A 24,476-nucleotide genomic window follows, 5' to 3' on the forward strand; every position below is an offset into this window, starting at 1 on the left:
TACATGGTGCACCTTTAAGCATCAGGTCAAAACGACATTAGAACAGTTACAACATTTAGAACATTTGGAGAGGAGAACTTTGACAGATAACATCATAATGTTGGACTTTTGTGCTTTACAACACAATTAATCCACCAAACGTGGCACAAATATAAGAAATACACAGCAGAGGCACGAGGGCACCATAAACATGTCCAGCAGACGCCACGCGCGTGTTACTGACGCGCTCCTGCGTGCACCTCGAAGGGGCGTGGCCAACACCAAGGTAGTTCCCACAGTGCTTTGCCTCCTCACTCAGACACGGTGAGGAGAGCAGAGAGGAGCATACAGGAGCAGCGGAGGAGGACCGGCGCTCACCGGAGAATCGGCTCTTTGTTACGCACAGCCCGTCAGCGCGCGCTCAGCCTGACGCATGCATCTCCGCGTGTCCTCACTCGGTTCGTCTCGTGTTGGATGCTGGGTGCAGCTGGTCCCCGCGTCACGTCCCCGGGCGCCCCGGCCCCGCGCGCTCAGGAGCTGGACATGGACAGTTTGAGCCGCTGTAAGATCGTGGTCGTGGGGGACGCGCAGTGTGGGAAAACCGCGCTGCTGCACGTCTTTGCCAAGGACTGCTACCCAGAGGTGAGGAACGGGCTCATTCAAGATCATTAATAATAACACATTTAGGCTATGAAGTTTAGAGCATGGGCACGTGGGTAATCATAAATAATTGGCTCCTGGACAGAGGGACAAGTGGAGAGATTATTCTTACAATATAACCCTGTATTATCATTATCACACTGTCCTAACACTGCACGAGGGGACTTTTTCTGGTCCGTTATCATGTCCATGTCTTTTATAAATTGTACAGTCTACCTGAGTGCTTCACAAACTGTGGTCCAAGTACCACTGACCCCTGTGATTTTATTCACGTATTTTGAGCCAGTTTTAATTTAATTGTAATATTTTAATAACAGTTAATAGTTGAATTCAAGTGTAAATAAACACTGTCAGCTGCCCCTGTTGTGTTTAAAGGGCCCACATTACCTTAAAGGGCCCATATGACTCTATTCTCTGATCTGTTCTAATGTTGTTTCCTCATCACAAACAGACCTGGAGTTGTGGTTTTTTTCATTCACACATGTTTAACACACAAACTCTGCATATTTAGGCTGAGTTCTTTCAAACTGAAAACACTCTGTTCCACCTTGTGATGTCATCATGTGGTAACAAAGAAAGTGCTCCACTGTGTTTTTAAACTCCATACACCTTCACTAGAATCATTTGGATCATTTCAGCCCCTGGAGTTGCCAATCTCTACTGAACTAAAGGTAAAAGGAGCTGTTGGAAACGACTTCATGACATCACAAGGTGGAACAGAGCATTTTGAGCTTGGGAGATATAGACAAACTAATAATAAAGTGTAACTCAAACATGTGAATGAAACAAAACACAACTCCAGGTCTGTTTTTTGAGGAGGGAACAGCATTAGAACATGGATTAAAGCTTCAAGAGTCAGTTGGTGTCATACAAGACCTTTTAAGGCATAGGCCTGTTTCAGTCTTGGTCTAGTCCTGGTTCAGTCCTGGTTCAGTCCTGGTTTAGTCCTGGTTCAGTCCTGGTTTAGTCCTGGTTCAGTCCTGGTTCAGTCCTGGTTTGTTCTTGTTGTGTTACAGACCTGTTTTCATTCAGTTTTTTTCTGTTTTCGTCTTCGTCCTGTTCAGATCCTCAGTTCTCAGTGTACATAATGATCTGTGTGTGTCGTTGCAGACCTATGTTCCCACTGTGTTTGAAAACTACACGGCCAGTTTTGAGATCGACAAACACCGGATTGAGCTCAACATGTGGGACACGTCAGGTAAGACTCAGCTGTGTGTCTCTGTGTGTGTCTCTGTGTGTGTCCCTGTGTGTGTCTCTGTGTGTGGGGGTGTGTGTGTCTCTGTGTGTGTTTCTGTGTGTGTTTCTGTGTGACTCTGTGTGACTCTTGTGTGTCTGTGTCTGTGTGTGTCTCTGTGCATCTCTCTGTGTCCCTGTGTGTGGCTCTGTTTGACTCTTGTGTGTCTCTGCGTGGCTCTATATGTCTCTGTGTCTCTGCGTGGCTCTGTTTGACTCTTGTGTGTCTCTGTGTGGCTCTGTTTGACTCTTTTGTGTCTCTGCGTGGCTCTCTATGTCTCCGTGTGTCTCTACGTGGCTCTGTTTGACTCTTGTGTGTCTCTGCGTGGCTCTCTATGTCTCTGTGTGTCTCTACGTGGCTCTGTTTGACTCTTGTGTGTCTCTGCGTGGCTCTATATGTCTCCGTGTGTCTCCGCATGGCTCTGTTTGACTCTTGTATGTCTCCGTGTGGCTCTGTATGTCTCCGTGTGTCTCTGTGTGGCTCTGTTTGACTCTTGTGTGTCTCTGCGTGGCTCTATTTGACTCTTGTGTGTCTCTGCGTGGCTCTGTATGTCTCCATGTGTCTCTACATGGCTCTGTTTGACTCTTGCGTGTCTCTGTGTGGCTCTGTTTGACTCTTGCGTGTCTCTGTGTGGCTCTGTTTGACTCCTGCGTGTCTCTGTGTGTCTCTGGAGGAGGACTCGTGCCTCTTCTTATTCTACCTCTTCGTTTCCTTCTTGACAAACGGCTGTGACTCGAGTCCCGCTGATGGATGTTTGTTTTTGTGTATTTTGAGACGAGCTTCTGCGTGTGGCTTGTTGTTTTTGGTTTGATGCCGGTGCAGACTCAGACTCACACGTCAGTTTGCATTCCTCTGCCCTTCTCTGTCTCTCCGATGTCCCGTGTGTGGCTCTTCCCAGGCTCCGGATCGGGGTCAGGTGACAGAGGGACAGAGGACATGGATATTGGAGCTAGTAAATATGCGAACTATGTACCATCCTGACCAAAGTGAACTGCAGATATTTCACATACTTTAGATTAACTCAAGTGATTTTTCTTTTTTATTTGGGCCATAACAAATATAAATATGTAACTGGAGTTTGTGAGTCTAAAAACATCCCAAAAGACCTTTTAAGAACAAGGCCATTGGTAACCATAGCGACAGTGGCTCAGTTGGTAGAGTATGTGACCACTGTAAGTGTCTCTGTAATTCATGTTATTCATAAATCCTCTGTTTTGAAGTCTTCGGTCTCCACATTAAAACCTTTATTTGGCCGATGTGTGTTTGAAAAGTTTCATTTCATTTTCGTTCACAACAGATATAACAGTTTGAATCATCAACTACTAAAATAATCGTTGTAGCTGTAGTTTTTTCCCTATTATGTCGTAGCCGCTGTGTAAGGTTGAGAGGTTTGCGTTTTTGCTGTGGAGTTGAATCTAAAAGTGACACAGAAAGTGAGTTCCACGTCCGGCTCCGGCTCCGGCTCTGGCTCCGGCTCTGGCTCTGGCTCTGGCTCTTTACAGGAGAAGCCGCAGAGTAATGGTGGAGTGTGATCATTGTGGATTTAAAACAGTGAGTGTGAGCCCAGAGCAGGCTCCATTGTGGTAGTTGTGCTCCATTACCTTGGTGTTTTCATGGTGTTGGTTCATTGTGTTTGTTCATGTTGTTTGTTCATACCAGGACCAGCTTGTATAGATTTTTTTGTGTAAATGTTCTTTCTTTGGCTTTTTCAAATGTCACATTTAAACACTGGCTCCAAACATGTGATTTTCAGTCTTTAAAGGACTTGTTAACTCCAGACTCTTATCACGCTCAAGTCAAATCATAGTCTTTTACCACAGGGTTGATCAGGACCAGGACCGGACCAGGACTGAAGCCAGGGCTGAAACAGGATGGGACTAGGACCGAACCAAGACCCAAACCAAGACCCAAACCATGACTGGACCAGGACTGGACCAGACCTGGACCAGAACCGAACCAGGACCCACACTAGGACCGAACCAGGAGCGAACAAGGACCAGACAAGGACTAGGCAAGGACCAGACAAGGACCAGACAAGGACCGAACCAGGACCGAACCAGGAGTGAACCAGACTGAATCAGGACCGGACCAGGACTGGACCAGAACTAAACCAGGATTAAACAAGAACCAAACCAGGACCAAACTAGGACTAAACCCACACCAAACCAGGACTGAACCAGGACCGAACCAGGACCGAACCAGGACCGGTCCAGGACTAAACCAGGAATAAACCAGGACTGGACCAGGATAACAGGCTGTATACTTCTTTAGCAGATTAATTTGCCTTGTTTTGAAGCTAGGGGGCGCTGTGGGTAAAAGTGGTCAGGACACTTGTAGCTCCAGTGCACTCACAGTCAGTGCTTGTGTTTGTCTTAAGTAAATATGTTACTTAAACTTGCAGTATTATATCTGCATAAAATAAACATTTATAGTCGGGCTTTCTCTCATGAACGAGATTTAGAGACATAAGTGTTACTTTTCATGGTCACTTTGTAGAGCAGAGCTTGGGTAAGTTTCACTAAGTTCAGCATCCAGTCGGACCTTAACCCGCTCTGAGCGTTAGCGTTAGAATTAGCCACAGACGTCACCAGCGGCAGTGCTCACTCTGGAAATACAAAGTGATTTGGTCTGAATACTCTAAAATGATCAGAAATTTTGCCGCTACCAGTTTTGGCATGAGAACAACTGTAGTAATAATGCAAACTGTTTGTGGTGGTGTTATTTGAACAGAAACATGTTTGAGTTTTTCCCTGTTTCAGCTGAAGCCACCGTCTCGCTCATAACACACGATTATTTCATGTGTGAGTTTAAGTTCGCTTTAAGTTTTTTAAGTTTCATCTGTGTGACTCAGCAGGTTTAGAGTTGAGGAATAGTTCGGTTTATAAAGATCTTTTTCTTTCACCCGTAGCAAAGACTCCATCACAGATACAGACTCTACTGATGAACGGAACAAACCAGGACCACTGGATCTGTTTGGACTGAGGGATGGAGGGATGATATAGTGATGGATATAGTGGTGGAGGGATGAGTGATGGATAGAGGGATGGATGTACCACTAAAAAGACTGAATCTGAACTGAAACTAAAACAAGAATCACTCTCAACATGTTTGTACAGATCTAAACTACAGGGTTAGATGTTTTTATGCAGAATAAAACAGGACATTTTGTTGTTTGTGGAGGAAACAGTGGTACTAAGGAGAATGCAGCCTCATGTGATGTTGCTGTGACGTGACTGGTTAGATGATTTAAAGGTTTTGAAGAAGTCGAACTCCAGATGGCGCCGTCGTCCCACCTCCATCGGTAGGAAGACGGCGCCATCTGCAGTTGGACTTCTGCAGGACAGTATCCCAGGTGTGTGAGAGTGGAAAGGCCCCTCGTCCCTGTTCAAAGTCCCGTGGGCCGTTTTCATATTTGCTTCATAAATTTGATGTTTTCTGTTTAATAAAATGTAGAAAGTAGAAAAAAAAAAGAAAAAAACAAACACTGAATGAGCTGAATGAGAGAGAGTCCAAACGTCTGACTGATCATGTGACTTAGACAAACTATCATTGCTCCTTGTTGCTCGTCACTCTTCGTCTTTCCTCATTGCTCCTCGTTGCTTCTCGTCGCTCCTTGTTGCTTCTTGTCGCTCCTCATCATTTCTCGTCTCTCCTCGTTGCTCCTCATTGCTCCTCGTTGCTCCTCATCACTGCTCATCACTCCTCGTCTCTCCTTGTTGCTCCTCTTTGCTCCTCGTTGTGTGGAGGCTGTGGCTTTGCTCCTTGGGCTTTTCTTCCTGAGGGCCTGTGTTTCTCGTTGCTCCTTATTGCTCCTCTCCTCCTGCTCCTTGTTACTTCTGGTGACTCCTTGTTGCTCCTCATTGCTCCTTTTCACTCCTCATTTTTCCTTGTTTCTGCTCGTTGCTCCTTGTCACTCCTCATTTCTCCTCGTTTTTCCTTGTTTCTCCTCATTTCTACTTGTTTCTCCTCGTTGGTCCTCATTGCTCCTCATTGCTCCTCATTACTCCTCATTTCTCCTTGTTTCTCCTCATTGCTCCTTTTCACTCCTCATTTCTCCTTGTTTCTCCTTCTTGCTCCTTTTCACTCCTCATTTCTCCTTGTTTCTCCTCGTTGCTCCTCATCACTCCGCATTTCTCCTTGTTTCTCCTCGTTGCTCCTTATCACTCCTCATTGCTCCTTGTCACTCCGCATTTCTCCTTGTTTCTCCTCGTTGCTCCTTATCACTCCTCATTGCTCCTTGTCACTCCTCATTTCTCCTTCTTTCTCCTTGTTTCTCCTCGTTCCTCCTTGTCACTCCTCGTTTCTCCTTCTTTCTCCTCGTTGCTCCTTGTCACTCCTCATTTCTCCTTGTTTCTCCTTGTTTCTCCTCGTTCCTCCTCGTTGCTCCTTGTCACTCCTCGTTTCTCCTCGTTGCTCCTTGTCACTCCTCGTTTCTCCTCGTTGCTCCTTGTCACTCCTCGTTTCTCCTCTTTGCTCCTTGTTCCTCCTCGTTGCTCCTTGTCACTCCTCGTTTCTCCTCATTGCTCCTTGTCACTCCTCATTTCTCCTTCTTTCTCCTTGTTTCTCCTCGTTCCTCCTCGTTGCTCCTTGTCACTCCTCGTTTCTCCTTCTTTCTCCTTGTTTCTCCTCGTTGCTCCTTGTCACTCCTCATTTCTCCTTCTTTCTCCTTGTTTCTCCTCGTTCCTCCTTGTCACTCCTCGTTGCTCCTTGTCACTCCTCGTTTCTCCTCGTTGCTCCTTGTCACTCCTCGTTTCTCCTCTTTGCTCCTCGTTGCTCCTTGTCACTCCTCGTTTCTCCTCGTTGCTCCTTGTCACTCCTCGTTTCTCCTCGTTCCTCCTCGTTTCTCCTCTTTGCTCCTTGTTTCTCCTCGTTGCTCCTTGTCACTCCGCATTTCTCCTCGTTGCTCCTCATTGCTCCTCGTCCTATGGAGGCTGTGTCTCTGCTCCTGTTGCTGCTCTGTAATCTGCGGCCCACAGAGCAGCCCCCGGCTCTGGGCTAGAATGAGCTGGAGGAGAATAGTTGTATTGAGACTTTGCAGCTGATGTCATCAACATTCCCTAGACGTGTGACGCTAACTGGAGGCTCTGCGCTGTCTGAGGCTTTATTAGACTTTAATCTAAGCTTTGTTTTAACGCAGTCTGACCAGAAAGAGAAAGCACTGCACAGACCGAGGACACAAGGAGACATAAAGAGAAAGCACTGCACAGACCGAGGACACAAGGAGACAAAGAGTCAGTGCCATAGACACTGAGGACACAAGGAGACATAAATAGACATAAATAGACAGCACTGCACAGACTAAGGAAGAAGGAAGGAGACACTGGACTTTTAGACAAATTGCACAGATTAAAGTCAAAATTTGTGAAAAGCGTCAAGGGCACGGGAGGAGACGGGAGGAGACTGTGGACCTGACTCAGAGCGTCCACATAAATGAGAGAGACGTAATTAGTTCTCAGCTTCACGCGCTCATCTCCTCGCCCTCAGCTCCTCTCCCTCGTCTCCTCGCCCTCGTCTCCTCGCCCTCGTCTCCTCGCCCTCGTCTCCTCGCCCTCGTCTCCTCGCCGTCGTCTCCTCGCCGTCGTCTCCTCGCCGTCGTCTCCTCGCCGTCGTCTCCTCGCCCTCGTCTCCTCGCCGTCGTCTCCTCGCCGTCGTCTCCTCGCCGTCGTCTCCTCGCCGTCGTCTCCTCGCCCTCGTCTCCTCACCGTCGTCTCCTCGCCCTCGTCTCCTCTCCCTCGTCTCCTCTCCCTCGTCTCCTCTCGCTCGTCTCCTCGCCCTCAGCTCCTCGCCCTCGTCTCCTCGCCCTCGTCTCCTCGCCCTCGTCTCCTCGCCCTCGTCTCCTCGCCCTCGCCTCCTCGCCCTCGTCTCCTCGCCCTCGTCTCCTCGCCCTCAGCTCCTTGCGCTCACGCTGACACACGATTGGCTGGAGACCTGTCCATTAAATTGTGCTCGCCTTATCATCAAGATCGATCAAAGTTTACAGTGTGAGCTTTTGACTTCAGGCACAGCTCTTGCAGTAGCAGTAGAGTAGAGTTTACCTCTTTCCATTTTTAGAACCACCGTTGGCAGTACTTGTCTTTAATCATTCCTGTGCCCCCCCAAAACAAACATGACCTCACCTCTGCCCCTGTGGGTCTCCTCATCTAAAAACAGACACTTGTATTTCTCCAAACAGGAACAAGACCAGCCCTGTTCCACATTTTCCTGACCAGTGTCCAGTTGTTTACATGTGAGGCTGTTTAACCTTTAGAACAAACAAAACAATGGGATTAGCTACACCAGACCTTCTCCAACACAAGTACATCTGTGTTATCTTCTATCTGCAAGTTCAGACAAACTTTGTGAGTTAACCTTTGAGATAACAGCCCCACATCTGACCCGTCCTGTCTCGGTCCCTGCTGGTGTCCAGTCTCTGTCCCTGTCAGCCAGGCACAAATCCCCAGTTCATTTGGATTTGGCCTTTGCATTAATTCACTCTGTTTGTTCTTCATAAGCTTCTGTCTGTTCTTCGTCTTCTTTTGATTATTGTTATTGTGCATAAGGTCGGCCCTGTGCGGTCGGCCTTGTGCGGTCGGCCGTTTTGTTCTCAGAGCTTTTATTGATCGGTATTTGAAGCTGGGTTATTTAAATAGACCATGATTGTTTCATATTTCCTGTTTGGTTTGAATTGTTTACTGCTGAACTTGTTTTTCCCACAATATGAGACGTTTAGTTAAATATAGAGATGGGAAAAACTTTGTGATTTGAGCTCAGAGGCTGGTAAATAGTTTCATTTTGGAGTGAATTCAACTTTAAAGGGCCCATATTACACTATTCTCTGATCTATTCTATTGTTGTTTTCTCATCACAAACAGACCTGGACATATTTGGATAATTAATAATTACCCAAGATTTAAAAATGTTAAACATACACGTGTATAAATGAATAAGTCCTGTCCAGATCACTAAAGAACAGTCCATTTTCTCTCAGTTGAACAAAAACATCATTATCTTAATGTGGACCACAGCTCTTACATGTCATACACTTGTCCTGACCGGCTTTAAAGAGCGCCCCCTGCTGTTAAATAGCCACAAGTCAATGAGGGTCAATACAGATTAGTCCAAAGCTCAGGGGACTCGTCCGTCAGTCTGGTCTCCTCCTCGCCCTTCTTGTCGTCTTCCTCTTCCTCTTTTTCCTCCTGTTGCTCCACCTCCTCCTCCTCAATTTATGTGTCAAACCAGGATATCGACTGAACCGATATTTCTCAATATCGTCTCTGATCTCAGATACCAGTATTGGATCAGTGTTGTGTGAACCGTTTTTTTATGATTTTCAAACCAAATGTCGTTTCTTCTGCTGAGAACATAAAACATAAGTGTGTCAGAGCGTTGGAGTCTTTTCCTGCTCCACAACAAACACTCCACTTTTATGAACAGGCCACAGCGCTCGTCTCTCACTCCCTCTCTCTCTCTTTCCCGCTCTTTCTCCCTCTCTCTCTCTTCACATGTTGGTTGTGACTCTGAGGCACCAGGGATTTTAAAGTGTTTTTCTGTTCTTTGCTCAGGCTCTTGTGCAGCTTCAGGCAGCTCTGTCTCTGTCTCTGTCTCTCTCCCTCTCTCAGTTCCTTCCTGGGGGCTCTTGTGTAGCTTCAGTCAGCTCTCTGTCTCTCCCTCTATCTCTCTCTCATTCTCTCTCCCTTACACTCTGTCCATCTCTCCCTCCCCCTCACTTTGTCTCTCTCCCTCTCTCCCTCCATCTCTTCTCTGTATTTCTGTTCTTTGCTCTTGTGTAGCTTCAGTCAGCTCTCTCTCCCTCTCACTCTGTCTTTCTCTCTGGCTCTTTCTCTCTCTGTCTCTCCCCCTCTCTCTCTGTCTCTCACTGTCTGTCTTTCTCTCTCTCTGTTTTTCTGTTCTTTGCTCTTGTGTAGCTTCAGTCAGCTCTCTCTCTCTCCCTCTCGCTCTGTCTTTCTCTCTGGCTCTTTCTCTCTCTGTCTCTCCCCCTCTCTCTCTGTCTCTCACTGTCTGTCTCTTTCTCTCTCTCTCTCTCTGTTTTTCTGTTCTTTGCTCTTGTGCAGCTTCAGTCGTTGAAGCTGTCGTGTGTTTCATGGCTCGAGGAGATTGACTTTTGAGTCTGAAATAAGAGTGAGAGCTGCTCAGACTGTGTCGTTTTCAGATGTTTGAAAAGAGCTTTTTAGAATTATTATTATGAATGTGTCAAATACAACTGAATCAAACTGGTGCTGTTAGTTCAGAATTTTCAAATATTTGATGTTGACTTCAATCAAATGTTCATCAGGTTTAGTAAAACTAGAACTTGTCAAGTTTCAGTCCACAGATGTGTTTAGGATTTGTCTGTTATTAATGTTCATATCTTGATTTACAGACACAATATTGAAATAAAAACCTCAGGATCATGTAGAGCGGGTTAATACGAACATTAAAGACCAAAATGATGAATATGACAGCAGCAGTTACAGAGAGAGGGGACACAGTTTTTCAATGGAAAGTGAAATGGAGCCAGAGTCGATGGAGCAGGACGTGCGCCCATGATCACTTCCTGTTTGGAATGCGGCAGCTAGCAGGTTAGCTATGTGCATTTACATATACAGTCTATGGTTTTGACACAAAGTTACAGAAACACTCTCGATCTTCTCCCTGAATATTTCCTCATTAAAATGTTTAGGTTCAAGCCATTTTTCTAGCAAATAACTATAACAGTATTTTTATCATTGTACGTTTATCTCAATGTGACAGTGGCTCAGTTGGTAGAGCGTTTGTTCACTGATCTGGAGTTTGCCAGTTTGAATCCCTCTCTCATAATAAACATCATTGGTTGAGCGCTCAGATCCACTGATCCACAGGTTGGTGGTGCGATTCCAGCTCCCACAGATGAATGCTGTTGTCTGTGTACACTGGTGTATGAATGTGTGAGTGGTTCTTGATGTTAAACGTTATATAAAAATGTGACCTTTTACCAGTGCAGTTATTACTCTACATTTAATTGCATTTTAATGGTGAGTACAATTATTTCTCCTGTGGATTAAAATGTGCTGTACCAAAAACGATTCTTTTAATTCTATTGTGAATCTGAATCGGATTAATCTGCTGTGGCTTTAACATGACTCACACATCACCACAACCCCATGATGAGTCTGTCCTCTCAAACTCACTGTGGCCCGCCATTCATTTCAAATCACCGAAATAAATGTGGGCTTTTCACAATAGCGCCGCCCCAGTGGCAGTATCAATGAGTTTGTAGAGCATTTGACCGTTGAGACGAAGGTTATCGGTTCAAATCCTGCTCATCATTGGTTGAGCGGTCAGATCCACTAACCCTCCGGTTGGTGGTGCAATTCAAGGTTGGCGGTGCTGTTGTTGTGTCCTTGGGCAAGACACTTAACCCCCCTCACCACCAGTGTCTGTGTACACTGGTGTGTGAATGTGTGTGAATGGGTGAGGCGTTCTTGATGTAAAGTGTTTGAGCCTTGAAGGTGGAAAAGCACTAGCATTAGCACTAGCATTAGCACTAGCATTAGCACTAAAGCAGCAGTAATGTTCTAAATAGGAGTTTCATCAGTGATTATAACGGGACAGTGGGGGTTCTGTGGACTTCACGCTTGGCTCCTTAAACTTTACTCAAGCAGAACGTGTCAAATCGTCCACAGCCCATTGGTCAGCGAGGACGCCGTGCTCTTACAGGCCGATCGCTCCACTGCTCCATCAAAGAATCACAAAAGGACTGACGGGAACGTGGAGAACGAGGGGTTTCCCAGAAATCACACTGACCTGGGATAACTCCGGTCCAGGTTTAAACATGTTCTTCATGGACAGAGGGACAACAGAGCTCAGTATTATCTGATTGCTGGAGTTTTCAAAATATCAAGTGAACTGATGTAAACTACCAGATGAAAGTTTGGACATGCCCTCTTATTCCATGTTTTCTTTTTCTTTTTTTTTAGTCCTTTCTGCATTTTATATACTTCTACTGCCAATGCTACTCCTCCTCCTCTATCAGTTTCATTATTTAACTCCAGCACTGACCTTTCCTGCATTTTCATTTCGTGTAAAACAGTTGGAAAACCAAACTCCGACCATATTCTGTATATACGCCGTTTACATATGTGCCTCTGTCTTAAAGGGAGGTGAACACATCCCTTTAACTTCTGTTTACCAACTCAACGTACGCTCGGGACTGAGGACTCGGGGCTCAGGACTGAATAGACCTCTGTTTGTGAGCAGCTCCAGACCCTGAATACTGAAATACTGAACTACTGAATCAATGTTTGTATTAGCACAGTCTTTTGTATTTCTTAAATTGTTTCTTAAATTCTTGTATTATTTTCATGAGTTGGTATCGACTGAAAATCTTAAACTGGAACAAAGCAGAGTCTGTATAAATAAGTGCTGCTCATGTGTAACTCACTTATCAAATACTGATTATGTCATTTAAAGTTTGTGTAGCGTGACTTTTAAGTAACTCATTCATTCAGAAATTTTACTTTCTTAAACTTTAGCCCTGATTTGATTCTAGATTTGATTTTATCACCAGTTTTAAGTGAAGACGGTGAAAAGGCGCTCGACACGTTCATGGCATTAGTTTCTTAGTCCAATCTTGAAATCACGTTAATCAAAGTAGCTCCAGACTGACTTAAACCATAGACTATGTGTAAATGTACATACCTAACCTGCTAACCACCGCGTTTCAACCAGGAAGTGATCATGGGCGCACTTCTGGCTCCAGTTCACTTGTTCACATGAATTGGAGGCTCGTCATTTTGGTCTTAAATGTTCATATTAACCCGCTCTACATGATCCTGGGGTTTTTATTTCACTATTGTGTCTGTAAATCAAGATATGAACATTAATAACAGACAAATCAGGTCGCTCTGTTTAAGTCATATCCTGTTTAAAGAAGTGGGCTAACGGGTTCAGCAAGATTTTTCTACACGTATAAATATTTAGTTATTTGCAGAGGAGAGTCTATTCCCTAAATATGTGCAGCCATATTAGAAGTCCAACTTGTGCCCAAATGTTCCATAAAAATGACCTGAACCATGCATTGTGTTGGTGTTCTTTCTCTTAATATTGCAGACATTACTTGGGACATTTCCACAGTTTTCCTCTGAGACTGAACTTGTAATAAGTCTGACGCTCCGGGCCGTGGTTGGGATGTGGCTCCGACTGACCTCCAAGGGGGAAGGGGGGGTGTGACATTTGGGGCCAGAGTCGTGTGTCTTCCTTGGGGATTCGAGCAGCTGTGTGTCCCTGCTCCCTGGAGCGCTGCACTTTACAAAGCCATTTGCAGACCAGGTCAACATGAGTGAGATGTGATGGCTGTGCGTGTGTCCTTGGACCTTTAAGTGCCATTAAACTAGTGAAGAGTACAATTGTGTCCTATCTGTAAGACTCCACCTGTGGTACCTGTGGTATGTCCCAAATATAGACTGTATATATAAAAGGACATGGCTAATGCTCTTGTGTCTGTAAATCAAGATATGAACATTAATAACAGACAAATCAGGTGTCTTCTTTCCCCAAACTGGTCCTTATAACTGCTCTAGCCTTCATGAGCTTCATTTGGAGCTGAACACTGTGGTGACATCACACTCACTTATTGCACTTCTTTACACAGTCTGTGGTCCCAATACCTGGTTTAAAACTGTATAATGTGTCGAAGCTAAGAAGTGTCTTGATGTAATCTTGGTTTAGTCTTTACGGAGCGGACGAGTCTCAAAAAAAGATCGTATTATTCGATTCTGATGTATTGATTCAGCTTTGTGTCTTTGATTCTCTCGTGTCGCTCCACGGTCCACTGTTCTGTCATTTTGGCTCAAGCAGTGAAAGGTCAAACCTGGGGTCCTTTCTTAGATAGAGACAGTAAACAGCTCCACAGAGGCTCAGAGCCGCTGTGCTCCGACAGAGGAGGGTTGGATTTTTCAGGTACTTTTTATTTTACATTGATAGAATCGGGCTTGACAAAAATCTGAACTTTGAAATGCTCTTTGTGGCTTTACAAATGTCAGTCAAATGCACTGGTAAATATTCACTCTGTCTCCTCCATTTGACTAAATAAATAACTCGTTTAGACATTATTATGTCTTATAACAGGTTTAGTGGCACTAAGAGGAGCTGCTACAGACAGAGAGGACAAAATGGAAACGTGCTGTGTTGGTCAAATAAAGGCTTTTGTGAGGCTTCAGGACAGGTCAGCGCCCCCTACATGTCATTACACAGGTTTATTTGTGTGTTTGAAGACACTGGGTTATCAGTAGTTCAAAGAGGAATAGTATACACTTAATATGATGATGTAACTGTTGTAAATAGGATTGTGTTTGGTGAGACCAGTGTTGAGACTGATGTTTGCTCGTCCATTTGGTGGCGCTCTAAACTACATTTGTTTGATAAAGACATTGTTCATGTTTTATGGCTTCTTGTTTATTTTTATTTGTGTTTTTAAATACATTTTTAACCAAATACAGTTTTAATTTTGGCTCATTTCTTCCAGATGAATATTTTTTTATGAATGTTTATTACTGATCACATCAGAAGTGGTTTCTTCTTTTTGACATTTTGGGTTAATAAATCAGCATCTTTTCGTTCAAAAGTGAAAACAAAATACAATTCTTATTATTTTGATAGTCTTAAAGTTACTGTAGGCCCAAATGTTTGTCCTTGTGCCCATCCTTCAGTCCCTGCATAAACAGCTGAGGTCCTGTTCTGGTCCGATTTCAGACCTGGTTTAGTTCAAATTTAAGCCTGTTTTACTTTTCTCTTGAATGTGTTCATTGTCAAACAAGATTATGACGTCATAAACTCTCAAATCACTCACTGTATTTAGAAGAGACAAAAACTCTGCTCGTGTCTTTCCATGGATCAGCACAAAAGATCATCTCCCACATGTTAGAGCCACATGAACCATCTCGCACTCTGAGGACTAAACCAGGACTAAACCAGGACTAAACCAGGACTAAACCAGGACTAAACCAGGACTAAACCAGGACTAAACCAGGACTAAACCAGGACTAAACCAGGACTAAACATGGTGAATCTGCGTTTGATTTTTGTGCAGTTAAAACCTGGAACAGTCTTCCTGAAGATGTGAGACAGGCCTCTACTTTGACTGTTTAGCTGTGCATTTGACTGAGAGGGTTTTTTTCTGCCTCTTCTCTTTTAATGTTGTCTTTTATGATGATTATTTATGTTTTGATTTGTTTTGATTTTAATGTCTTTCTTATTCTGTAAACTCTTTGAATGACTTTGTACTTTGTCTGTTCTTATAAAACTCATTTCATTTGAGTCGGCCTCTGATCTGACTCGTCTTTATTTGTCCTTTGTTCCTCCTGCGTTTCTTCTCGTCGTCTTACTGCGTCGACACTGAGTCGTTCTGATGGCCCATTAGTCCAGTCTCTGTCGAGGTCACTCAGCCATGAGCTCAGCGGGTGGGCAGCTCAGCAGAGAGAGCAGCAGTGGATCTGACAGTGTGTAATTACCTCAGTGAGTCTGAGCTCTCCAATGAGACAGAAGACGTCATACACCTCCACATGAACACGCCCTGACCGCACGCCCTGACTGCATGCCCTGATCGCACTCTCTGACCGCACGCTCTGACCACACGCCCTGATCGCACGCCCTGACCGCACGCTCTGACCGCACACTCTGACCGCACGCCCTGACCGCACGCCCTGACCGCACACTCTGACCGCACGCCCTGACCGCACGCCCTGACCGCACACTCTGACCGCACGCCCTGACCGCATGCTCTGACGGCACGCCCTGACGGCACGCCCTGACTGCACGCCCTGACCGCACGCCCTTACCGCACGCCCTTACCGCACGCCCTAACCGCACGCCCTGACCGCACTCTCTGACCGCACACCCTGACCACAGACCCTGACCGCACACCCTGACCATAGTCTGTATACAGAAGTGGACTAAGTTAGTGTGACGTCACCTACAGTGTTCGGGTGTTCTGGATGTTCTGGTGTTTTGACGTTCTGACGTAATGATGTTCTGACGTTCGGATGTTACACAGTGCAGCTTTAAGTGAATGGAAACTCCCTTGTCCTTTTGGGGTTGTTGTTTTTACATTTCTCCTTTCTTGAGTGGCTGAATTCTAGCTCTTTATATGACGGCTCTCCTCACGCTTCACAGCCAGAAGGTTCCAGGTTCAATTCCCGGGTGCCTGGGCCGTTCTGTGTGGCGTTTGCATGTTCTTCCAGTGTCTGTGTGGAGTTTGCATGCTCTCCCTGTGTCCGTGTGGATTTCCTTTGGTTTGTCCACTTTTGAACACTTCACCTTTATGACCACAGTCTTATTCTTCTGTTCTGGATGTTAAAATTACCTTGTTACCATGGACACAGTTACAGTGTAAAAGGGCCACCACATTTCTCTCTCCTCTCCTCTCTCCTCGCTCCTCGTCTCCCTCCTCTCGCCCTCTGCTTGTGCTTGTGTTAAACTGTTTGGTTTGAGCTCAGTCTGAGAACGTTTCTTTGAGGAGCTCGTTGTGACTCTTTTTAGCTTCATCACAGTGAAGTAGAGGGATTACTGCACCTCCCCTGAACAGGAGAGGAGAGTGAGAGATGAGCAGGAGGAGAGGAGAGGAAAGGAGAGGGGGGGGATGAACAGGAGAGGAGAGTGAGAGATGAGCAGGAGGAGAGGAGAGGAAAGGAGAGGGGGGGATGAACAGGAGAGGAGAGTGAGAGATGAGCAGGAGGAGAGGAGAGTGAGGAGAAGATGAACAGGAGCTCTACAGCAGAAAGAAGAAGAAGTTACATGTTTTTAACGTAAAAATCTGCAGTCTGTGATTTATGATTCCATTTATTTTGTTTGAACTAAACTCTTGTCCTGGTCTGTTTGTGTTTACAGATTGAATCAGTAATATTTAATTCAAAATAATAGTAGTTTCTTCACTAGTCTGTGTGTTTGTAAATGACTCCCAAATCAGATGGATTTTAATAGTCGTCAGCACAAGTCAAAATGTCTCCATCTTCGAAAAACACTTCTTGCTGTGTCCGAGCCTGTTACGGTGGTCTTGAAGGGTCATAAATCATGTTCCTATAGGTCAGCTCCTGGACACAGGTCAGGTCCAACACAATTCTCCACACTTCCTCTTTGTGTTCACACCACTGCATTAAACAGGCCTAACAACTGTTTAGCGTTAGCCATATGCGCTAGCGGTTGTTTAGCACACGCCCCGCCCCCCGGCACACAGCTGGACTTTGTGTGCGAGGGTCCCAGAGGTGAAGACTGGGTCAGGTCCCTTGGGTGCTCCCGGGACGACACTGGCTCCGCACACAAAGACAGGAGGGGGGAGAGGATGGAAAAGAGGGTGAGGAGGAAGAGGAGGGAGGAGGAAGAGGAGGGAGGAAGGACAGATGTAATGGTCTGTTCAGGGTGTGTTTTAAAACTTGTTGCCTTTACTACAGCAAGGTTAAGGCTAAACAAGGACAAAATCAGGACTAAAGCGGGACTTAAAAGTTTAAGGAGAGATTATCAGTGCACCTTGAATTCTGTGTGCCTTTTAAATGTCCCATATTTCTCTATTCTCTGATCTGTTCTAATCTTTCCTCATCACAAACAGACCTGGAGTTGTGTTTTGTTTCATTCACACATGTTTAACATACAAATCCTGCATATTTAGGCTGAGTTCTTCTCTCAAACTGCAAACACTCCACCTTCCACCTTGTGATGTCATCATGTGGTAATACAGGAAGTGCTCACTGTGTTTTTAAACTCCATACACCTTGAAATTCGGATAATTTCAGTCCTGGAATTGATAATTTTTACTGAACTAAAGGTAAAAGGAGCTGCTAACTTGAAAACTATCACTTCATGACATCACAAGGTGGAACAGAGCATTTTGAGATTTGGAGATGTAGACAGACTAATAATAAAGTGTTACTCAAACATGTGTGAATGAAACAAAACACAACTCCAGGTCTGTTTTTGAGGAGGGAACAGCATTAGAACATGGACTGAAGCTCAGAAGACTAAATGAGTTCTAAAGGTTAAATAAGCTTCACTCAAAGCTAAAAATGAAACGAAAGTCTCAAGTGTGTAACTGAGGTGAACTGGATTGAACCAGGACTAAACCAGCTCCAGGACTTTTACATCCCAAACACAAATTGACAAGTTTAGTTACATGTAAGTTCATTCTGTCTGAGTTTTGCATAACACAAACCTTGTCAGACCCATAAACTGCTCTATATCCACAGACTCTTTGAGTGGCCTTCAGTCTGTTTTTTGTACAGGGTTAGAAGCAGCTGCTGAGCCATTCTGTCCCATTACACCCCTCCCTCTTCTCCAGCGCCCTCCAGACTCCAGGACACCCCCTCCCTGTGTCCCTGCTACGCCTCCGGTCAGCTGAGCAACAATAGCACAGGTCAAAGCGACAAAGCTGTTTGAATTCCCAAAGCCAAACGGGATGAATGCACACATGCCGACACATGCACACAACCAGCAGACAGGGGGCAGTGTAGAGGCTGTAGTCTGCAGACAGGGGGCAGCGTAGAGGCTGTAGTCTGCAGACAGGGGGCAGTGTCGAGGCTGTAGTCTGCAGACAGGGGGCAGTGTCGAGGCTGTAGTCTGCAGACAGGGGGCAGTGTCGAGGCTGTAGTCTGCAGACAGGGGGCAGTGTCGAGGCTGTAGTCTGCAGACAGGGGGCAGTGTCGAGGCTGTAGTCCAAATACATTTATAAATATTGTTTTCCAGTATGGATGTTTTTCTACATTTTAATCACATGACTACTTCCTGTTTTGATGGACTTATTGTGAACTTTGACCTTTTAAGATATATTTATTTGCAATGGCACTTCCCAGTTTTTCTTCGCTCTGTAACTCATCATATTAGTCCAGCAATGATCAGCTTTTTCTTAGAGAGGACAGCGTGAGGTTTGGAGCAGACCACCGACTTTGGAGGAAGAACTTGGACAATTTTGATTTTAATGAGACAAAATACAATCATATAAAAATTAGCTCCTCTTTCAGACTCTATTTACTCAGGTTTTGTCCTCATTTCCCCATTTAGACTTCTGTTTCTGTTGTATAAGGATCCAAACCTGGAATCTGATATCTGCGCTCATACTGGACGATGTGCTGGATCAGATATCGCCACCAAATATTGTTCAGTCCATATCCTGTGAGACATTTACAGATCGTATTTGACCCAAAAAGTCTCAGAATGTTTGAACTTTCATTTATACAAAGTTGTTCTGTTGTTAATTGAGAGATAATAAGTTACATAACACACCTGGATCAGTTTTGTCTCATTTTATTTTTGTTAATTGTAAATACATGCTGTTTTCAGTCTCTGGTATCGGTTGATATCGGATATCAGCAGATACTTAAAGCTGTATTATTGGAATCGTATCGTATCCTTACTATTACATATCACACTGTTTTTCCAGTATTGCAGCCTCACATGGATTTGCTCTGCCCACAGCTCCCATAATGCACCTCTTCTTCAGCTGCTGTGAGCTAAAGCCATCGGACATGTGCAGTGGTCAGGCATGATGGGATACGACCTGAAGTGTCACCAGCACACACACGCACACACCAACACACACACGCACACACAAACACACACACACCATGCACACACACACTCCCTCCGCATCACTACACACGCACCCACACACGCACACACACACACATGCACGCATACATGTATATATATACACACCTGCATTACTTCACGCACACCCGCACACAGACACACAGACATACACACACACGCACACATGCACCCACACTCTCCCTTCGCATCACTAGACACACACGCACACGTGCACACCGCATCATTTATACATGACTTTGTTTATACACAAGATCCTCTTCTGTGTTTCTGTGGCGGGCCCCTGAGGTGGGCTTCTCAGGTGGAGCCCTGATGTGGGCCCCTGATGTGGACCCCTGATGTGGACCCCTGAGGTGGGCTCCTGAGGTGGGCTCCTGAGGTCGGCCCTGATGTGGGCCCCTGATGTGGGCTCCTGATGTGGGCTCCTGATGTGGGCCCCTGATGTGGGCTTCTCAGGTGGACCCCTGATGTGGGCCCCTGAGGTGGGCTCCTGAGGTCGGCCCTGATGTGGACCCCTGATGTGGGCTCCTGATGTGGGCTCCTGATGTGGACCCCTGATGTGGGCCCCTGAGGTCGGCCCCTGAGGTCGGCCCTGATGTGGGCCCCTGACATGGGCCCCTGAGTTGTTTTCCTGTGGGGGCAGTGAGAGGAGCAGATCGATGTCTCCCTCAGAGCAGTGTGTGTCTCAGTGGATCCACTGAATAATATAAAAGGAGAGAACAGTGTTTTGGGCGGTGGAGCGGTGCAGACCTGACGTTTGGTTCATGGTTAAAATGCATCACCTCGAGCTGAGCAGTCTGGGACAAACATTGAGATGAGATTTGTGATTTATGTTTTAATCATAGGATTCTGTTCAAAGTTCACATTTTAAACACGTCCAGAAGAAATGAGAAAAAGACTGAAATCTGAGCAGACAAACACAAGAATTACATGACATGAACATGACATGAACATGACATGAACATGACATGAACATGACGTGAACATGACATGAACATGACATGAAGGTGTTTGTACAGATCAAAGCTACAGGGTTTTTCTGCAGAATAAGACTCTTTTATACGAGGTGTTTGGATGTTTGTGGAGATATGATTCTTCAAAATCATTGCCTTTGTGATTTGCTCATTGCATCATTTCAAGTTGAAGTATTGATTTTTGTCGCTTCAGCATCACCCAATTTTTTAAACCACAAAAGGAGAAAAGATTGAAGTATTTAAATCTCCTGAATTGTTCTGAGGTCTCACTAAATCTTGGGCACATTGTTCATTTTCAAATGCAGGATTTTTGGGTCCATGCAAAGGCTTTAGAATAAATGTCCCATATGGGCTTTGAAGGGCTGATTTGAAAAAGGTGGCGCCCTCTTCAGGTGGTGGAGAGTCCCTGTCTCAAGTGGAGGAGGTGAAGTATCTCGGGGTCTTGTTCTCGAGTGAGGGGAGGATGGAGCGTGTGATTGACAGGTGGATCAGTGCAGCGTCTGCAGTGATGAGGTCACTGCATCAGACTGAAGTGAAGGAGCTGAGTCCAGAGGAAAAGTCTGAATTTACCCTCAACTGTGGGGCTGCTTTAGACCTGGTTTAGACCTGGCTTAGTCCTGGCTTAGTCCTGGCTTAGAACTGGTTTAGACCTGGTTTAGACCTGGCTTAGTCCTGGTTTAGACCTGGCTTAGACCTGGCTTAGACCTGATTTAGTCCTGGTTCAGTCCTGGTTCAGTCCTGAATTAGACCTGGCTTAGTCCTGGCTTAGTCCTGGCTTAGTCCTGGCTTAGACCTGGCTTAGACCTGGCTTAGTCCTGGCTTAGTCCTGGCTTAGTCCTGGCTTAGTCCTGCTTTAGACCTGGTTTAGACCTGGATTAGTCCTGGTGTAGAACTGGTTTAGGCCTGGTTTAGTTCTGGCTTAGTCCTGGTTTAGACCTGCTTTAGACCTGGTTTAGTTCTGGCTTAGTCCTGGTTTAGACCTGGTTTAGACCTGGCTTAGACCTGATTTAGTCCTGGTTCAGTCCTGGTTCAGTCCTGAATTAGACCTGGCTTAGACCTGGCTTAGACCTGGCTTAGACCTGGCTTAGTCCTGGCTTAGTCCTGGGTTAGTCCTGGCTTAGTCCTGGTTCAGTCCTGGTTCAGTCCTGGTTCAGTCTTGGTTTAGACCTGGTTTAGACCTGGTTTAGTCCTGGCGTAGTCCTGGTTTAGACTGAAGTTTAGTCCTGGTATAGATCTCTGGACCTACCCTCACCTATGGTCCCTGGTTTAGTCCCGTGATTATCCTAGCAACGCCCACCTACACCTCTGGTTTAACAGGGAGCGGGCGCTTAACAACGCTGTCAATCAAACCTGTTGCTAACGCTAGTGGGAGTGACCTCAGGGAAAGAAGGCACTTGATTGGTCTGTTATTAATGTTCATATCTTCATTTACAGACAAAATTGTGAAATAAAAACCCCAGGATCATGTAGAGCGGGTTAATATGAACATTTAAGACCAAAATGACGAGTCTGACAGCAGCAGTTACAGAGAGAGCGGACACAGTTTTTACACAGAAAGTGAATTGGAGCCTGAGTCGATGGAGCCAGAAGTGCGCCCATGATCACTTCCTGTTCAGAATGCGGCGGCTAGCAGGTTAGCTATGTCCATTTAAATATCCAGTTTATGATCTGACACGGTTTTAACAACAGCAGTTTCATATAGAGCTTATGCAGACGACGTCAGTGCCTTTGGAGCTGTATTAGAGAAAGTCTATGGTGAGTCATGACATTTTCTCCGGTAAAAACTCCAAACACAATCTGAGATGTGACAGAGCTGCTGCAGTTTAAGAACAAATCTAAAAGGCAACAGCACTGATCAATATTTACTTTGTCCCTGACGCTAAAACAAGAAACCCAAGTCTCCAGTGTAAAACCAGGTAAACCACAGGGCCCTGCAGACGCACTCACATCTATCACTCTGGATCACACACACACACACACACACACACACAAACTGAACCTCTCTCTCCTTAAACAGCACGATTATGAGTCTGTGTGCGTGGAAATCATTATTATGGTGCAAACAGCAGCTCCACAGAAACAAGGAAGAAAAAACTCAAAGAAACACATTTAATTTGTAGTTCTGTTCATATCTGCCTCAGTGTCACTCACTTGAAACCACAGACTGTTTATATAAATGGACATAGCTAACCCCTCTGCTGTCCCCTCTCTCTGTAACTGCTGCTGTCAGACTCGTCATTTTGGTCTTAAATGTTAGTTAAATTTTCGCTGTACATGATCCTGTTTTTTTATTTCACTATTGTGTCTGTAAATCAAGATATGAACATTAATAACAGACAAATCAGGCGCCTCCTTTCCCTGCTAGCGTTGGCAGCAGGTTTGATTGACAGCGTTGCTAAGCGCCCGCTCTCTGCTAAACCAGTGGACATTACCATCAACAGCCTCGCTCTGGATTGGCTCTTTGGTTGCTATGATACTTGTGGTCAGAATTCAAAATATGGAATCCTGCTCCAAATTAGCCGCTGCAACTGCTCTAGCTTCGATGAGCTTTTGGAGCCGAACGCTGCGGGTGACGTCACACTCACTTAGTCACTTCTTTATACAGACTATGAGGGACAAGAGCAAGATTTCCCTATTGATGATGTTGTATTTTACCATGAAATATCCTAAAGGTAAATGCACAAATGTTGCACCTGATCATTTAATTTCATCAGTGACTAGACCCCAGACCTCACCGTTACAACAACACACATCTGTATTTTAACAATATGAATGTTGCCTGTTCTCCACCTTTATTGGATAATATTGTCCAGTAGAATCTTGTGATCATAGACTGTTTATATAAATGGACATAGCTAAACTGCTGGATGCCACGTTCCAAATAGGAAGTGATCTTGTGCGCTATCGCTATTGTGTCTGTAAATCAAGATATGAGCCTTAATAACAGACAAATCAGGCGTCTACTTTCCCCGCTAGCTTAGGCAACAGGTTTGATTGACAGCGTTTCTAAGCCAGACTCCAGACGTCCAAAACCTGGATGTAAATGTGAAATACGGCCTCTCTCCGCGTCCTGTTGTCATGCGTTTTCTGTAAAATCACATTTCCATCATCTAGAGTCATATTTAGTTTTTTGATGAGTGTCTTATTGAGATGTGCACCTCCGCGTTTCAATCCCTCGCTTCAGTTTAATATCAGAGGCCCTTTTGAACAGGGGAGCAGTGGACGGAGCCGCTGCAGTCGTTCTCTTACAAGTTTTAATGAAAAATTCTCAAGTTTCTAAAGAAGAAAAGACGTGGCCTGGAATAATACACATGTAATCTGGCTGTATTATGCTGCAAATGAATCAAAGTGAAACTCCGTGTGCAGCAGCTGATGGAATATGGAATAGAAACAGTATTTTTGTTAAGTTTTCATGTGGCTTTGGTCTTGGAGGAATGAGTGTGGGTTTAAAGTTGGCTCAATCTCTTCAAAGTCGGTGCAAACAAAGCCCACGGTCCCGGCGGCCTCTTTGCTCATAAGTCCCATTAAAACGTTTTTCAATAGTCATTACTTTGCAGTTTATTTTCTGTTTAAAACTCATTGTCACGTAATGAAGTCTCCTCACAATCCTCACCGAGCAAAGACCTCACTGTTTCAAATCAAATATAAATGTTCAAAATTCCTCAAAAATATAATCCAAAAAAAGCCCCTTTAATCTGCTCCTGTTTGTGTTTATGTGTTAATGTGAATTTGGATCAAACTAAAACAGAACTGGACTCTACTGCCCTCTACAGACCATTTGACTCGAACCAGTGGATTTTTAATATAAATATAACATTTTAATACATATATAACTTATTTTAAAGAATGTTATATGGATTTTGTAAACTTTCCGAAAATATCCATGTAATTCGACCAGGAGTAACACTGCAAAATGTGAACAACCTCATAAACATTTAATTTGCAATACATTTTAAATCAGGATTATCATATTTATTTGACTACTGAAATATGATAAACAAATTTCCTAACACGCTTAAAGATTAAAACTACAGGTTGGTTAATTAATGGAAAAAATGTAGAGCTAGTGACTCAGACATGTC

The 24,476-nt window shown here is 44.9% G+C and overlaps 1 protein-coding gene across 1 annotated transcript in view; it reads left to right on the forward strand.

Moving 5' to 3' along the window:
- Nucleotides 1–298: 298 nt before the first annotated feature.
- The window catches only part of rnd2 (Rho family GTPase 2), a 58,403-nt gene continuing 34,225 nt past the window's right edge, over nt 299–24,476 (forward strand). Inside the window, exons 1-2 of the mRNA XM_033970798.2 lie at nt 299–621; nt 1,750–1,837. Of these exons, the coding sequence (XP_033826689.2) occupies nt 454–621; nt 1,750–1,837 (256 nt within the window). The 5' untranslated portion in view covers nt 299–453. The remainder of the gene's footprint in view (nt 622–1,749; nt 1,838–24,476) is intronic.

Source organism: Periophthalmus magnuspinnatus, chromosome 8 (assembly GCF_009829125.3).
Source record: "Periophthalmus magnuspinnatus isolate fPerMag1 chromosome 8, fPerMag1.2.pri, whole genome shotgun sequence".
Taxonomy (NCBI): Eukaryota; Metazoa; Chordata; class Actinopteri; order Gobiiformes; family Gobiidae; genus Periophthalmus; species Periophthalmus magnuspinnatus.